The 18,574-nt window shown below is 42.3% G+C and overlaps 1 protein-coding gene across 1 annotated transcript in view; it reads left to right on the top strand.

The window, feature by feature from the left end:
- The window catches only part of GPR125 (G protein-coupled receptor 125), a 208,236-nt gene that overhangs the window by 146,896 nt on the left and 42,766 nt on the right, over nt 1-18,574 (top strand). The window contains exons 13-14 of the mRNA XM_006866290.1: nt 8,400-8,613; nt 8,827-9,035. Of these exons, the coding sequence (XP_006866352.1) occupies nt 8,400-8,613; nt 8,827-9,035 (423 nt within the window). The remainder of the gene's footprint in view (nt 1-8,399; nt 8,614-8,826; nt 9,036-18,574) is intronic.

The raw sequence follows: 18,574 nt of genomic DNA, 5'->3' as shown, positions 1-18,574 counted from the left end.
GGGATAAAGCACTAGATCTCAAGGTTGGTTTGAACCACAAAGTTGGTGCTTCAAACTCACCAGCCACTCCTTGTAGACCCTATACAGGGTCACTATGAGTTGGAACTGACGCAACAGCACTTAACACTACCACCACCCCTGGAGCTACCCGAAAGAGAAAGTGACAGGAATCTTCCTATAAAACACTTCTGTCTTGATTGTCCACTGTTGCTGATGTAGCTTCATCATTGGACTTCTGCTCTCTTCTCTCACTCCATCCATTCCTGACTCCCCCCGCCCCCACTCCTTCTCTAGCAGACTTTCCAGGTTCCTCTCCTGATTACCTGGTCACTCCTAGGTCGGACTCATCCCCAGCTCCGTATTTGTGTGTTAAAGGTTCACTGTTGTATGTTATGCAGTCCTTGTCTCTTTTAATTCTTCTCACTTCCCACAGTACTCTGTGCATCTCTGATATGACCAAGATGGCTTTAGTATTTCCTACTCTGGGCTGTGAATTCCTGAGGGCAGAGTGAGGCCCAGGTGGAGCCAGTGCCTGGCCTCGGTCACTTGGTCAGTAGGAGATAAGAGTTGCCTCGTATCTGACTTTTACCCACAGCACCAACAAACCACTGTAGCCAAAAAGTTCCTTTCATTGTTGCTACCACAATTCAGATATGTTTCAGATATTCAGAAACAAACACAATTTGTTTCCAGTAAACTGCTAAGGGCATTTATGAATTAGCTGGTGTTTTGAGCTTAGCTGTAATATAACCAAAAAAAGGACTGCTTTCTTAAAATTTAACTGACTCTGTTTTAGAAATCAATGTTTCTCCACACATCCCATATTTTCCGCATGCCAGACATCTTGGACTCAGGCCCAACAAAAGTCCTTTCAATTTTCCAAACCTGTTGTTATGCCGCTTAATGCTTTCTCCTTTCATTTCTGGTCTTTTTGTATCCCGAGTCTCATCCCTGCTTGCTGAAATCCCTGCGTCTTTCTAAGACTCAGGGTAGCTTGTGACTTTCTCCTCCTCTGAAGAATTCATCACTGCCTCTTAGCCCCACAGGGCTTAGGATGTTCTTCAGCACTACTGCAAGTGTTTATATTGGTGAGCCGAGTTATAGCGAGAGGCTCCGTGATGCCATGTCATGCCATGTGGTTCCTGCGGTCAGACATCCTGGTTTCAACTGCGGTTCCACCACTCAACAGCTATGCAACCTTGGGCACAGATGTTGTTGCTGTTGTTCTGAAATGCTGTCGAGTTGGTTCTGACTCATAGCGACCCTGTCTAGGGTTTCTGAGGAGCAGCTCGTGGGTTTGAACTGCTGAATTTGTGGTTCGATGTCCAGTGCTGATTCTACAGCACCACAGCAGAAATCTACACCTACTTTAGGTCTATGCATTCCATTTCAGCTGTTAGGAAAGAGTCATAATACAGGAACTTCACTCAAAGGGTTATTGAGCAGAGTAAGGATGGTGTTTATGGGAGTGATGCAGGAATGCGTGGCCCAGAGTAACTGCTCTGTAAAATGTGAAGTGCTGGCTCACAGCAACACCAGGTAGGGTTTCCAAGAAGCAGCTAGAGAGTTTGAACTTCCAACCCTCTGGGTTCACAGTCCAGTGCTTACTCTACAACACTACACCAGTTAGTACTAATTGTGTTCTTTTATTATTGTGTCTGCATTGTTACTTTAGCAGTTTTTGAGGGGAAGGACCGTAGGCTTTTTGATTGTGTATTTCTAAGCTGTGCACCCACCACAAGTCTGTCAGTTTGTCGTACTGTGGTGGTTTGTGAGTTGCTGTGATTCTGAAAGCTATGCCACTGGTATTTTAAATACCAGCAGGGTCACCCATGGTGGACAGGTTTCAGATGAGCTTCCAGGTGAAGATGGACTAGGAAGAAGGAGTGATGAACTACTTCCGAATCTTCAGTCACTGAAAACCTTATGAATACGTGTTGCATTAGCTAAATCGGCTGCACAAGACCTTTTTAAAGTGCTGAGGAGCAAAGATGTCAGCTTGAGGACTAAGGTGTGCCTGAACCTAGCCACGGTAATTTCAATAACCTCATATGCATGCGAAAGCTCGACAGTGAATAAGGAAGACCGTAAAAGAATTGATGCATTTGAGTTGTGGTGTTGGAGGAGAATATTGAAAGTGCCGTGGGCTGTCAAAAGAACCAACAGATCTGTGTTGGAAGAAGTGCAGCCGGAGTACTCCTTGGAGGCCAAGATGGCCAAACTGCATCTCTCATACTTCAGATATATTGTCAGGAGGGACCAGCCACTGGAGAAGGATACCATGTTTGGTAAGGTGGAGGGTCAGAGAAAAAGAGGAAGACCCCTAGCTAGATGGACTGGCCAAGTGGCAGCATCGATGGGCTCAAGTGTGAATAGTGAGGCTGGCCCAGGATCGGGCAGTGTTTTGTTCTGCTGTGCTTAGGGTCTCTATGAGTTGGTACCGACTCGATGGCACCTAACAACAACAAGGCTGTGCACAGTTCCACACACAGAGTAAACACCCAGTCAGGGTGTTTTATAAAATTAACAGCCAACCTTCATTAGCAAAGAAAGTCAGTTCAAAAATTAATTCTCAAGACAAACTGTTACTTTTCAGCAGTGAGAAAAACATTTAAAAAAAAAAATTATATACAGTTAGTAACTAATTATATTCACAAAAATAATTAGGATTTATCAAAATATCTATGTTTAAGATCTAGTGGATAGGAAAGAAAACATGGGTTAATTAATATTATATTTTATATTAAGTCAGGTGACTCATAACACACTTCTAACTTTGGTGCTAGAATTACACAGACTTTCACAAAATTAAGATTTCTGAAAGTTGTGAATTATTAGTCATGGTATGTATGGTGGTGATGTGCTGTGGAGTTGGTTCTGACTCATAGTGGCCCTGCATAGCATTTTCAAGGCTATAAATCTTTACGGGAGCAAAAAGCCTCATCTTTCTTCCATGGAAGGGCTGGTAGTTTCGAACTGCCGACCTTGAGGTTAGTAGCCTGACTTGTAACACTACGCTACCAAATTGAAATTATGGTGGTGGTTATGTGCCTTGGAGTCTGATCTGACTCACAGTGACCCTGCATAGGGTTTCTGAGGCTGTAAATATTTACGGCAGCAGAAAGCCTTCACTACAAATATTTGGGTTAACTATCTGCTAGGTTACTTACCATTTTCTTCTTGGTTTAATTCCATTATAAACGAGAAATGGATGTAAACTTAGCAGGTCAAAGAGTAAGAACCCTTGGACAACATCCATTTCATGTACGGTTTATACTTTATACATTTTAGTATTCAAATGGCCTTCTGCTGTGGCACCGCAGGATAATGCACTGGACCCCCAGGTTGGTTTGAATCACAAGGCCAGCTGTTGAAAGTCACCAGCTACCCTATACAGGGTAGCTATGAGTTGGGACAAAACAACAGTATTAAAATAAATACTAGGGTGGAATTGTTGGAACCAGAACATGACAGGGTTTATTTGTAAGTTCTATTGTTAAGTCAGTTCCTTTTGTTCTTTTCTCACCCTGTAGTAATTGTTTTCCATGCTGGGTCAGTAATAATAGCAAAAATGATGCTCACATTTCTATAGCATATCGTGAGTGCCGTAGTCATAGTTCTGTTTGATCCTCTCAGACATTTTCTAGAAAGATCATTGTTGTTGGGTGGCCTTCCACTTTACCAAGCATGAGATTCATACCCACTAGGGGCTTCTCAGAAGACAGTTCATACCTACCCAGAAGCACCTAGGATGGAAGGACTTTGCCTTAGCAAACCCTGTGGAGAAGTTCTTTTCTGTTGGACACAGAGAGATGGTGGGGGTGTGAGTGTCAGCTGTTCAAATCATTTTGTATCTACAACAGAATTATTCTGTACATTTCATGGTTCTATTTTCAAAAGTGTTAATTTTTTTTTTTAATGCTTTACCAATATTTTGAATTATTAATTGTGGGGTTTTCCCTACTTTGCATGTCTCATTATAAACTTGAGAAATTAATATTAATAGAAATTTACTGGTTGAACAAATGTGTAGTAAACCTTCTCTTAATATCAGGTGGCATTTGTGAGTGAGAATCAAAATCGTGATAGGCAAAAATATTCCCTTAAAATATTTTCTTGTCCCTTCCCATTTTAAAGTAGTATCAGATTGCCAATATTCATACTTATAAAATACTTGTACTCAACGTTTTTTGGATATCAACAGTGTACAATGGTTTGAGGGAATCTTCATTGTTTTAGTTTGCTTTTTTAAATCCAAATATCCTGTAAAACTGTCGACACCATCCCTTCTTCCCCCAGCACTCACTACTTCTCACCTGGGCTCGAGAATTCATTGCGATGACCACACAGGACTCACACACTGAGCTCCCAGTTAAGGGCTTTGCTGGGGAAGTGGACAGTTTTCAGTGTAGGATCAGAAATGGTCAGAGCACAGTTGTTCCAGTCAGGGTATCCTCTCCTCAGCTGTGTCCACAGGCCGGCCTCTCTCTGCCCAGCCAGTGGTCCAGAGCTTTTGTAGGAGGGTTGATAGATGCCCACAGGACACGCCATTCTACTTACTATAAGCCTCAGTCTAAAGGTCCTCAGCTCAGCAAACCTAAGTGCTCCTAATTAGTGCCTGGAAGCACCCCAGGCTGCAAGCAAGTGTCCTGGTCACAGTCACTCAGCTGTGCTTGCTCTGTGGGAAGCCAGCCCAATGCTCTGCTTCCTGGGTCTGCTACTCCTCCCGTGTCACAGCTTTCTGTCCCTGGGTCCAGGATGTTCAATGCACAGGGATCTTCAGGTCCAAAGGACACACTCCACTCCTGGCTCTTCTGTCTTAATGGTCATGAGCTCCCCGCTCATGTTTCTGAGATGACGCTGTCCCCAGCAGGATGGTAATATTGACCAAGGTCCTCATTAGCTTTACAGGTGTTTATAGTCTCAGGCCTGTACCACTCACAGGTGAATCATAAAATCCATCAGCATCTTCCACTCCCTCACCACCGCACTCCCCAGTTCTCTTTTCCAGATTTATCAGGAAGAAGTTACTTTGAGGGAGTTTACAAAGACTGTGTCTAGAAGAGACATTAAATAATGCACTATACCCATCCCAACTTTAATTAATTTCATAAGTATTGAGCCATTTCTGTCAAATCCAAGTGCCAGGAACTATAGCATGGCTAGTGTAAAGAATAAATAAGATAGTGTAGACTGTAAAAACTAGTTGTTGTTAGGTGGCATTGAGTTGGCACAGTGGAATAAAACACTGCCTGATCCTGGGCCAACCTCACTATTGTTGCCATGCTTGAGTCCATCGATGCTGCCGCTTGGCCAATCCATCTTGCTGGGGGTCTTCCTCTTTTTCTCTGACCCTCCATCTTACCAAACATGATCTCCTTCTCCAGAAACTGTTCCCTCCTGGCAATATGTCCTGAGTATGAGAGATGAAGTTTGGCCATCTTGGCCTCTAAGAAGCACTCTGGCTGCACTTCTTCCAAAACAGATCTATTGGTTCTTTTGGCAGTCCATGGCACTTTTAGTATTCTCTTCCAACACCATAACTCAAAAGCATCAATTTTTCTACGGTCTTCGTTATCCACTGTCCAGCTTTCACATCCATTTGAGGTGATTGAGAGTATGAATATTGATAGCAGTGTGTGCAGTGTATATGTGTCCACAAGAGGGAGCAACTAACTAAAAAAAATAACAAAGAAAGCTCTCTATTGAAACACAAAAATCAAACCAAACCCATTTCCATTCAGTTCCGATTCAGCAACCCCATAGGACAGGGTAGAACTACCCCATAAGATTTCTAAGGCTGTGAACCTTCACAGAGCCGATGGCCACATCTTTCTTCCAAGGAGCAGCTCGCAGATTCAAATACCTGAACTTTCAGTTTAAGTAGACAATTGCTTAACCATTGCACCACCACGGCACCTCAGTATACTCAGGGTTACTCAGTGAACAAAAATTCAAAATGTAAATATTGTGTGTAAAAGTCTTTCTTTTGGTTGCCAAACTTTCTTATTCTGATCCAGAATTATCTTCCTAAAAACAACCAGATCCAGCACGAACCACAGTAAGTACTAGTTGATTTCAACACGTAGTGGTCCTTGGTGCAGGACAGAGGAGATCTGCCCCACTCAGTTTCCAAGACTGTCAGCTTTATGGGATCTGACTGCCACATTGTTCTGTGGAGCAGCTGGTGGGTTTGAACTGCCGAGCTCTTGGTTATTAGCTGAGTGCTTAAGCACTGCGTCACCAAGTCTCCTTGACTAAAAATAGTGGAACACTTTAGGGAGGAGTATGGCATATGCAGTGCACAGAAATGTCACCCGAGTTGTCTCCCAACTGCTCCCCGATCCTGCACCATGGATCAGTTGTAGAGTGGGCTGTTCTGATCCTTATCATTTTCACTGATTTTCGGAAATAGATTACCAGGCCTTTCTTCCTGTTCTCTGTTACTCTGGAGGTTCTGTTGGAATCTGTTCCACATGATAGCAAATCACAAGCAAACCTCCACTGGCAGCAGACGGTACTGCCAGCATGTTCCATCTCTTGTCCTTGATCAAACTGAGATCTTCGCATGGAAGGAGGTTTCTCCCACTGAGTCCCCCATAACCCCCACGAGGATCATAGGAACTCTCAAAAGTGGGTGACTCATGTGGCTGGCCTCCACTTAGGTTGTAGTTTAGTGAGCCTCTGGTAGTGTAGTGGTTACGAATCGGACTGCAAACCGTAAGGTCAGCAGTTCGAAACCACCAGCTGTTCTGCAGGAGAAAGATGAGGCGTTCTGCTTCCGTAAAGATTTACAGCCTTGGCAACCCTGTACAGGATCCCTATGAGTTGGAACCGACTCCATGGCACATAACTACCATCATAGTGAGCCTTGGGGTATATTTGAGAAGTAAATGTTAGACAAATTGCATGATGTTCTGGTAGTAGCCTCTACACATTGGAGAACGAAGGTACCATTTAAACTGAAATAACATGACTACATTTGTTTAAGGGAAAGTTCTGTTAGCCAGATGAAAGTTGAACTGGAGGGAGGGAGGTCAGGTTGTTGGTGAATGAGAAGGTCATAGGAAGACTTTTTGACGCGTTCTTCAAATAGGATTTATCAGACAGTTAAGAATTTGCCTGTGTGTATGTGTGTGTGTGTGTGTAATTGAATCCTGCATTATTTATAACATTAACTTTCCTAATAAAGAAAGTTGAAAGACAATTGATGGTAAACCAGCGTTTTCCTTTGCTACCTTTTGCTACAGTACAATATTGTCTTCTTTTCTTAATGTGGTTTTTAAAAGCCTTAGGTAAGCTTTTGTTAAAACAGAAGTTGGTTGCATCTAAACTTGTGTTATGTTTCTATATTTTCTATTTTTGCTGTTGTGTTTTGATTTGATCATTACTCACCTCACAGTTTCATAGGGTTATATTAATTATGCTCCTGTTTGTGATATGCCCGATTTGTGCTGATTTACCTGATATTGGCGTTGTAAAATGGACATATACGATGACCTTTGAGATAGATCCTGACTCTAATGTTTAATGCTACCTGCGTCAACAGTGTCTGCTGTCAGGGGAAAATTAACTTTGCTATTTGAAATAATTCCTGGTTTGCATCTTTAACTTTTTGAGATAGAGTTTGCATTTCTCTTGATTTCACACTTCTTTCAATGCATGGCTGTTAACATGGTGTTCAGACATTTCACATCACTGAGAAATTGTTTTAGCTATTCAAGTTTTTATACATATTGTTGTTAGGTACCATCCAGTCGGTACTAACTCATAGCGACCCTAACATAACAGAAGGAAACACTGCCCAGTCCTACGCCAACCTCACAATCATGGCTACGCCAGAGACCATCTCTGCTGCCACTGTACTGCTGATCCATCTCATCGGGGGTCTTCCTCTCTTTCTCTGATCCTAAATTTTACCAAACATAATATCCTTCTCCAGGGACTGGTCCCTTCTGATAATGTGTTCGAACTATGAGAGATGAAGGTCAACCATCCTGGCTTCTAAGGAGCACTCTGACTATACTGGTTTCAACACAGATTGGTTTGTTCTTTGGACAGTCCATGGTACTTTTAATATTCTCCTCCAACACCGTAACTCAAATGCATCAATCCTTCTACGGTCTTTTTATTCACTGTCCAACTTTCACATGCATATGCAGTTAAGCATGGCTTGGCTTAGGCGCACCTTAGTCCTGAAACTGACATCTTTGCTCTTGAACACTTTAAAGAGGTCTGGTGCCACAGATTTGCCTAATGCAATATACATAGGCTTATACATAGGCTTTTAAAAAGCATGTGCTCTGATTATTATAAGAAAACTTACAGCTCTGTCTAAAGCATTCTTCCTAGGTTCTCCATCCCAACGAAACTCTTGTTTGCTCTGTTTTTGTTTTCAGAATACCATTGTGGAGGCTTCTATCCAGCTACCACCTTCCCTTTTCTCATCAAAACAGAAAAGAGAAGCCAGAACCACGGACGACTCTCTGTATAGGCTTCAGCTCATCGCCTTCCGCAATGGCAAGCTTTTTCCAGCAACTGGAAATTCCACTCATTTGGCTGATGATGGCAAACGACGCACGGTGGTCACCCCTGTGATTCTCACGAAAATAGGTTTGTGTCTGGCATCGCTGAACCTATGGTTCCTGGATAATGTGACACTGTATATTTCACTGGTCCAAAAAAAAAGGCTGATTGTTTTGGTGTTTTTTGTTCTTTCTCGCCTTAGGGATCCACTCGTGGGAACGAACCATTGCAGAGGATCCATGACGTGTAATTGTTTATGACGTTTGTTTCAGAAATATTTTTATTTCTCATTTTCTCCAGATGGTGTGAATTTCGATACCCACCACGTTCCTGTTAATGTGACTCTGCGTCGCATTGCACATGGAGCAGATGCTGTTGCTGCCCAGTGGGACTTTGATCTACTGAATGGACAAGGAGGCTGGAAATCCAATGGGTGCCGTATACTCTACTCAGATGAAAACATCACCAAGATGCAATGCTGCTCTCTCAGTAACTACGCGGTTTTAATGGTATGGCGGTGGTTAACTTGATGCATAAACACTGAATATTTGAAGTTTTTTTCCCTATGCATAATCATTTGATTATTTTCCTATGCATAATTAAGCTCAAATGAAGGTTGTTGTTTTTTCTTAACTTTTAACATAAATGGCTCCATTTCATTATATGCTATGTGCTGTTTTGGTGTAATTCTGATTTTAAAAAGACAGTGACTTTCCTACCAAGTGAAATGTATGGGATTGAATTCAGGGGAAGAGTTTTCATGTCAGTTTCTAAGTAAATCAGCTCCAAGTAGGCTTTGAATTTGGAATGGTCTTGGGAGTGATGTTGGGGTTTATTCAGAGACCCTTGGTGGTACTGTTGGAGAAGCATTAGACCACGAGTCACAAGGTCAATGGTTCAAACCCACCAGCCATTCTGAGGATGACCGATGAGGCTGTCTGCTCCTGTAAAGACTGAAAGTCATGTGAACCCTAAGAAGCAGTCCTCCTCTGCCCTACAGACAGGCTATATTGTTGGGGTGGGGGATAGGGAGGCCCAGTCAGTCCATTCTCTCCAGCACGAAAGTGATTGATTTGCTTACCGATACACAGTGAATGGAGCCCTGGTATGGCGCTGTAGGGCAAGCTCTGGACTACATGGTCAGTTTGAACCTCAAGGTTGGCGGTTCAGACTCACCAGCCACTCCTCAGCAGCCCTGTGCAGGGTCGCTGTGAATCGGAACCGACTCGATGGCACGTAACAACGTGGAGTCCTGGTGTGGTGCTGTACTGTACAATAAGCGCCTTATCGCAAGGTCAGTTTGACCCACAAAGTTGGTGGGTCCAACCCACCGGTCACTCCTAGGAAACCCTGTACGGACGGGGTCACTGTGAATCAGAACCGACTCAACAGCACTTAACAACAACACAGTGAACAGGGAAGGCTTTCCTACTTCACTGTCTGTAGCCTGTTCACACTACTTCTCATAAATTAGACACCTTTTAAATCTAGACTCATGATGATAATTTCCACTTAGTGACTCCAAGTCACAGTATCACGAAGAACAACCTTATCCCAGTGTTACGTTGATAACAGTCAATTGAATGTTTTCTACTATTTACCTCTGTTACTAATGCTTGTGACTCTGACGGGTAAAGGAACTAGTGACTTCCGTACACTCGCACATCTTTTATTAATGAAATAGTGAAATGACAGATTCCTGAGCACAACATTAGGAAACTAACCATTGTAGTTTTTATTTTAGGTAATTATTATAAGACACATCTCTGAAGTGTGTTTTGTGGTTGTTAGGTGCTGTTGAATCAGTTCAGACTCACAGTGACCCTGTGTACAACTGAACAAACTGCTGCCTGGCCCTGCACCGTCTCTCAACATGTATTTCAGCAGGAGGAATTACTGAAGACATTAATCAGTTCATCATGTATTCACTTTGTATGTCCAAAAGACTTCTAGAAATGGAATAAGGATAGCCTGGGAGTGAGGACACCCCTGTTCTACTCTAGCTCTGAATCAGTTTTCTAAACAATATTTTACCAAAGTATTAAGTAGTCCTTTAAAATTCACTATTGATGAATTTTCCACTTTCATTCTACATGTGTATGTGTGTGAATTCTGAATTTACTGCTAGAAGCAATCTTGAGGCATTCTAGAAATACAGTAAGTTTTTTTTTCAACTCTTTTCTTTTTTCTTTTTTTGGTTTTTTCTTTGCCCCTCATGTATGTTACACCCATCAAGCAGGAGAAGAGTAAATAGATTATTTAACCTAAGGATCTCCCGTAATGCTTGTCTTTTCAGTGACGTCCGTGAAAACTTTGGATATCGCCCACTAAGCACATTTGTTCTTTGCCTCATTGGTTAGGGGCTGTGTTCGCATTAAGTTTCTTACCCTTTTGGGTGTCAAACTAGTGTTGATATTTGAGGATTCTTTTCACAAACAGAAGGTTTCTGGTTCCCTTGAGTCTGAGATGGCTTCCCATCAGTCCGCATGCATTTGGTGACTTTGTGCTTGTTCACCGTTTAAATGACAAAGAAAGCATGCTGTCTGAGAAGTCTTGGAGTGGTGCTGTTGGATGCACAGCAGACTGCCAGCCACAAGGTCAGTGGTGCAAACCTAGCAGCTGCTCTGTGGAAACCCTGGATGGATGGGGTCACTGTGAGTTGGCACCAACTCCCTGGCACTTGACAACAAACAGCAACATGCTGTAGGAGGAGTCCCTGAGTGGGGCACACAGCTGTGGCCTGGAAGGTAGAAGGGTCAGTTTACCCAGAGGACTTCAGAAGAAAGACCTGGCACTCTCTTTTCACCATATCAGCTATTGAAACCCTACGGAGCACAGTTCTGCTCTAACGTGTGGAGGTGCCACAAATCCGAATCACTTGGATGGCAACTTGTTATGTTGTGGGAGACATTTCCATTCTCCTGTCGAAATGATTTTCTTATTTAGGTTTTCAGTATGAAATAATCTATGAGGTAATGGAGTCCTGGTGTGGCGCTGCGGGTTAATGCTCTAGACTGCAAGGTCGGCTTGAACTACAAGGTCGGCAGTTCAAACTCACCAGTTCCTCCTCAGAAACCTCATACAGGGTGCTGTGAGTTGGAACCGACTTGACGGCACACAGTAACAACAACATAATGAGGTAATGAAAGAAATACAGACACAACATGTCTAGAATTGGATGCAGTGGCAAGCAGTTCTCTAGAAACCATTGGTTGGACTAATTGCAACATAAAATACACTGAAAGGCATTTGATAAGCTGCTCTATTAAGGGCATGGAACTTGTGGTATGGTGCTGTAGGATCAGCACTGGACTGTGAACCTCAAGGTCAGCACTTCCAGTCCACCAGCCGCTCCTTGGAAACCCCATCCAGGGTCGCTGTGAGTTGGAACCAACTCGATGGCACTTAACCGCAATAGTAATTAATTGACATGGTTCTGTACCATGTGAAACTTTTATTTTTATTTAATACGTACCAATTTAAAGCATCTATTTTTGAATTTTCTAGCTGTTCTTCTAAACTATTTAAATTAGTGTAATCCTTTTCTAGAAAGATTAAGCTATTCTTTTATCTTTCATACCTTTAATCTTTTGAAAAATGTAATAGTTATTTTAAGCTAAGATACAGTACTAGGATTTTTTTTTTTTTTTTTGAATTTCCAAAGAACAACCTTTTACTCTTCTTAAATGTAACTGCACCATCTAGAGGCAGCAGTGTGTAATGTATCTGGAATGGCTGACAATATTATAATAAATAGATTGTTGTTATTAAGTGCCGTTGAGTCGGTTCCGACTCATAGAAAACCTGTAGAGGGTTTCCGAGGAGCGGCTGGTGAATTTGAACCAGCAACCGTGCGGTTCAAGCTGACCCTGCAGTCCAGTGCATCATCCCCCAGCACCAGAACAGGCCTCCGTAAATAGATGGTATGAGTTGCTGAGTGAAAGTGGCTATGGCAGCAGCTGCAGACATGGCAACTTTGAGGATGGTGCAGGACCAGGCAGTGTTTCATTGTGTTTTACGTAGGGTAGCTGACAGCACCAGACAACAACAGCCACTACATATCTCTTGAACTTGGGACACGTTGCCATGAGGGACCAGTCCCCAGAGAAGGACTTCATGCTTAGTAAAGTGGAGGGTCAGCAAAAAGGAGGAAGGCCCCAAAGAGACGGCTTGGCACAGAGGCAGCAGCAATGGGCAAGTGTAGCAGTGATTTTGAGGCTGGTGGGGGTCTGGGCAGTGTTTCGTTGTCTTGTGCATAGGGTTGCTGAGGATCAGAACCAACTCCAATGCATCACCACCACCAGCAGCAACAGAAACGTCGTGGTTTTGTAGGCTAAGCACTGGACTTCGAACCACAAGGTCAACTAGATGACAATGGGTATTTTTGTTCTGATTTATGCTTGAACTCATCAGATTTGATTTTCAGAAAGATACTCTTGTTAGCAATGTAAAAGGTGGATCAGAATGAGAAAGGTTGGCTGCCAAGAGGAAGACTTTTACACAGAGAGTTTAAAGTTTGAGTCTATGTTCTTGATAGTTCATTACAGAGGAGTCCTGGTGGCACAATGGGTAAGCACTTGACTGCTAACTGAAGGATGAGACTTTCGGCACATATAAAGATTGACAGTTTCGGAAGCCTTACACAGGGTTGCTATGGTTCAGAACTGACTCGACTGCACTTAAAAATAACAAGTAGCTGTAAAGTCAGAGTTAATGAAATCGTATCTACTCGTCAGTAATTGAAGTTACATCTATGAAGAAGTATCTTTGAAAAATCGAATCAGCATCGTGTTCTTGTAGCATCATCAGCTTATATTTAATAATAGATACAAACCTATTCTCATGAATGCCATCTTTTTTTCTAATGTGTCTTATTGACTTTTGAAAATATTTTTATTGTGAATGGAGTGATAGTTTTACGTGGGAAATGCCAATTTTACACTCATCATTTCATTGCAGTGATTACGGTCTCCTCTGTGTATCATCATTCAATAGTATTTGCTTCTATTCCTTATATTGTTTTGTTTTGTTTTTTGCCCCTGGGGGTGGGGCATGTACACAGAAACACTCAGGAATATATAATCATTTAAACAACCAAAGGGCACATTCTGAAAGCCTGCCTCCTGGTTGCCAGCACACAGCATTTCTCTCCATGAGTCTGGAGTCCTCAGCTGCTCCCTCTTTCCATGTCCTCATCTCTGCCTCCATCTCTGGTGTCGTTGCTTCTCTGGATAGGGTCCCACATTCTGCTCAGATTCTTCTCCCTTGATGGTCCTAAGGGCCTCTGTTCCTGGAATGCAAGTTTAACTACTTCCACTTTATGTTACAAAACTTCTACCTTTACATTTGTGACAATCGCTATTAGTCATAATAACAATCACTCACTATAGAATCCTAAGACGCTTATCCCAATTCCTTTCACCAGACCCATCCAGACAAGATGAAAACTAGTGAATACTGTCTTAATATAAGGTTTTTTGAATAGCAAGTCTAAGGAGCCCTAGTGAAACTGTAGGATAAACACTGGATTGTAACCAGAAGATCAGCAGTTCAAACCCACCAGCGGCTCTGTGGGAGAGGATGAGACTTTCTGCTCCCCGTGAAGATTCATAGCCTCGGTTGCAAGTCTAGATTCTGATCTCAGAAGATAGTCTATACAACTTTTTGTGATCTGGTTTTAAAGAATTTATATAAAAAAATGAGAAGAAAATAATCTGTAAGTCTTGAATACATACTATAGTTTGGATCAGTATACACTCCTGCTCTAACCAGTTGGATCTACAAGTCTCAATGGGAACTAGAGAGAAAAGTTAAGTAGGGATTATGTTTTCTTGAATTGTCCTATCAGAAATCATCATCTGGGGTAGGAAAATTCACAGGTGCTGGTATTGTTGTTAAGTGCATTTGAGTCATTTCTTAGCGTTTCTTAGGAGGGGCTGGTGGGTTTGAACTGCAAACCTTGTGGTTGGCAGTAACACTAGGATCCTGATGCTATTAATGGGGGGGGGGGGACAAATAGGAAGCAAATTTAAAGTATTTACGCTGTTGTTAAGTGCTGTTCAGTGGGTTTGACACATAGCGACCCTATCTAGGGTTTCCAAGGAGCGGCTGATGAACTTGAACCACCAACCTAGTGGTTCAAACCAACTTTGCAGTCCAGTGCATTAGCCCACATCGCCATACCAGAGTACTTAATAATATAATCGATATTGATAGCAAAGGAAAAATCTATTTATACCTTTGATTCCCTTCTATAATTTATATTTACTAGGAATACATGAAATTAGAGCGCACTCATATTTCTATTATCCTGATGGCTGTATAAGAGTCCTGGTGTGGCGCTGTGCGCCAGTGTGTCAGACTACAAAGTCATTTGAACTGCAAGGTCGATGGTTCAAGCTTACCTGCTTCTCCTTGGAAACCCTTTACAGGGTCACTATGGGTTGGAATTGACTTAATGGCACTTATCAACAACAACAATGGCTATACAGGGTCATTATGGGTTGGAATCTACTTGACGGCACTTAACAACAGCAATGCCCTGGACTTCTGCAGTTGGTGAGCTTGAACCACTGACCTTGCAGTTCAGATGACTTTGCAATCCTGACGCATTAGCCCACAGTGACCATGCCCAAATTCACAGAGCTCCTTTGTGCTGGAATTGGGATTTGGATTTAGTCTGGCTCCAGAATGTGTTAACTCAGCGTCCACTGTTTTCTCTCCTTGAAAGCATCCCATGGCAGCGTCATTGAGAGTCTTTATTCTTGTCTTTTCATCAGAATCTTTTATGTCTCTTTGGCCCTACTGGACTGTTGTCTATAATAAGGTCAGTGGTTCAAAACCACCAGCTGCTCCTTGGAAACCCTATGCAGGGTCACTATCAGTTGAATGCAACTCATACACATGTCATAAGAACATTAATTGTCAGAAGAACAATGAGTCTTGCTAAAAATATACCCAGAGTGCTCCTTAGAAGTCAGGATGCCCAGACTTCTCTCGTACTTTGGACATGTTATCAAATAGGATCGATTCCTGGAGAAAGGACATCATGCTTGGTAAAGTGGAGGGTCGGAGAAAAAGAGGGAGACCCCCAAAGAGTTGAATTGGCCCAGTGGCAACAGTAATGGGCTCAAATTGTGAGGATGGTACAGGACCAGACAGTGTTTCATTCTGTTGTGTGTAGGCTCTGTGTGAGTAGGAACCGACTTGAGGACACCTAATAACAACATTCTACATTGCTTGGTTGTGGCGTTTTGCTAATGTAATACTCTCTTGGACATTTCTAGAGTATCCTTAGGCTAAGTTCTCTGACATGCAGTGGCTAACTGAAGGTGTCAGCTCTTTTTCCTTTTTTGTAATTAAGTTGAAACGTTCTGTACAGTGCACAAATTTTAAGTATGTCTTGATGAGTTTTTCTTTTTTACCATATGAATACTTTTCCCATCATCAAGGTGAAGGTTTTTACTGGGCACTGGACAGACTTCTCTGTGCCTTTTCAGTTAATTCTCACCGCCATGGCAAGAGAGAGACGTCTGTCATTATGGATGAGTTTGGCTGGCCTTAGACTTCATGCTGTTGGATCCTGCAATTTTCACTGTATTGTGTCTGCTGGCTTCTTTCCTATCATTTCATCTATACGATTTAGCTTTTATTTTACATATTCCAGTATTTTATTCTTTGTTTACTGCTGGGTTTGTTGTATGAGTATGTCAAAATTTATCTGTTCTGCTGTTCATTTGTATATAACATCTTTTAAGAACTTATCCAGAGAAGCAGCAGCACCAGAGATGGAGGCAGAGATGGGGACATGGAGAGGGGGTGTGGCTGAGGACTCTAGATTCATCAACTAAGAAGAGAAGGACTAAGAGCTGGTGGCCAGGAGCAGACTTGCAGAATGTGCCCTTTGGAGATGTAAATTATTATATATGCCTGAGTGGGGAAAAAAAAACAACTGATGTTCTCCCATGTAAGCTATCGCTCAATTCACAATAAATGCTTTTTTTAAAAAAAAGAACTAGATTGGCATTTTGATGTTGTAGTAGCCAGTATACATGTTTTGTCACTCTTGGCCAAGGACTTTAGTCGGCAGTTATACATGTCTGGCTGCTGCTCAGTTAAACCCTGTCATTTGGTTGGTGTTGTCTCCGTCTTATAATGAGGTCATGACCCCAAATCAGAGAGCATGTAAGTAATTGGAGATGTGTTAGTCAGTGTTTCTTAGAGGAACATAAAGCAGATAACACAGGAAAGGGGTCTAAAGGCTAAACCTTAGCTATACTGGCAGTTCATCCTTAGCTCCTCTTCACTGGAAGAGTAGCTTTTCCTAGAAATGGAGGGAAAACGCGTCTACTCTTGCTAACACCTAGCTGCTTTCATTGCTCGCATGTACTTGGAGTTTGCCTAGTAAATTTGTGCACTTGAGGAACGCAGATGCTCGGAGAGCATAGTGTACTCTACACTCAAGTTTCACAACAATAGATTGTTGGGGATGGGTGGTGATAGGTGTTCTCTAGGGTTTTTATTTTGGTTGACTTGGTTTGCAGACTGTAAGCCCTCTGAGGGTTAGGATTACATTCTGCCTGCTCACACAGATCCAGTTCTTGGCACAGTGCTGACTATAGTTATTGTTGTTGTTGTTGTTAGGTGCCATCAAGTCGGTACCAACTCATAGCGACCTTATGCACAGCAGAACGAAACACTGCCCAATCCTGGGCTAACCTCACTATTGTTGCCACGCTTGAGTCCATCGATGCTGCCACTTGGCCATTCCATCTCTTTGGTGGTCTTCCTATTTTTCTCTAACCGTCCACCTTACCAAACATGATATCCTTCTCCAGCAACTGTTCCATCCTGACAATATGTCCGAAGTATGAGAGACGAAGTTTGGCCATCTTGGCCTCTAAGGAGCACTCTGGCTACACTTGTTCCAAAATGGACCTATTGGTTCTTTTGGCAGCCCATGGCACTTTTAGTATTCTCCTCCAATACCATAACTCAAAAACATCAATTCTTCTATGGTCTTCCTTATTCACTGTCCAGCTTTCTCATGCGTATGAGGTTATTGAAAATACTGTGGCTTGGGTTGGGCACACCTTAGTCTTCAAGCTGACATCTCTGCTCTTCAAATTAAAAAAGGTCTTGTGCAGCAGATTTGCCTAATGCAATACGTTGTTTAATCTCTTGACTGCTGCTTTCATGCATCTCTTCACTGCTGACTATAGTAGGCTCCCTATTAATAGTTGAAAACTAATTATTCTATTTTAGTTAAATAATTTAAATTACTTGTATGCTTAGCAAATAATATGAGAAACTGGAATATATGAAGAAGAATGAGGCATGAAGCTTAAAAAAAAAAAACACCTCATTAACAACCTGAGATATGCAGGTGGTACAGCCTTGCTTGCTGAAAGCAAAGAGGACTTCTGTTTATTGATTGGTCAAGTGAGGGGCTTCTTCCGACAATCTGATACAGACTTTCCATTGTTACATTGTCAACTTCCGATTCTTCCATGGGAAACCCCTTCTTCTGTCCCCTCCTCAGTGGACCGTCTTCGGTTTCCATGTCTGTTCTTTCCCCTTCTTCGTCTAATTCCTCTTCTTTCAGGTATTCTCTAGGAGAAATTCCTGCTGGGAGGTATTCCTTCCACACTGTACATTCCTTCCCCAGAACCGCTATCATTTTTTTATTTTCGATTCACTTAGGAAGGGAACATAGTAGAGGGATTGGGTGAATCCACAGCTTTTATTCCCACAGTCCAACCGTTCCCAGATTTTGGATTTGTCTAGGTCTGTCAGTTTGTCATACTGTGGTGGCTTGTGAGTTGCTGTGATTCTGAAAGCTATGTCACCAGTATTTTAAATACCAGCAGGGTCACCCATGGTAGACAGGTTTCAGAAGAGTTTCCAAACGAAAACAGGCTAAGAAGAAGGAGTAAAAAACTACTTCTGAATATTTAGTCACTGAAAACTTTATGAATAGCAGAGGAACACTGTCAGATATAGTGCCAGAAAATGAGCCCCTCAGGTTGGAAGGCACTCAAAATGTGAC

Source organism: Chrysochloris asiatica, unplaced genomic scaffold (assembly GCF_000296735.1).
Source record: "Chrysochloris asiatica unplaced genomic scaffold, ChrAsi1.0 scaffold00089, whole genome shotgun sequence".
In the NCBI taxonomy this organism is placed as follows: Eukaryota; Metazoa; Chordata; class Mammalia; order Afrosoricida; family Chrysochloridae; genus Chrysochloris; species Chrysochloris asiatica.
Note: the sequence above shows the minus strand (reverse complement) of the source record. Positions and strands in the feature narration are given on the sequence as shown.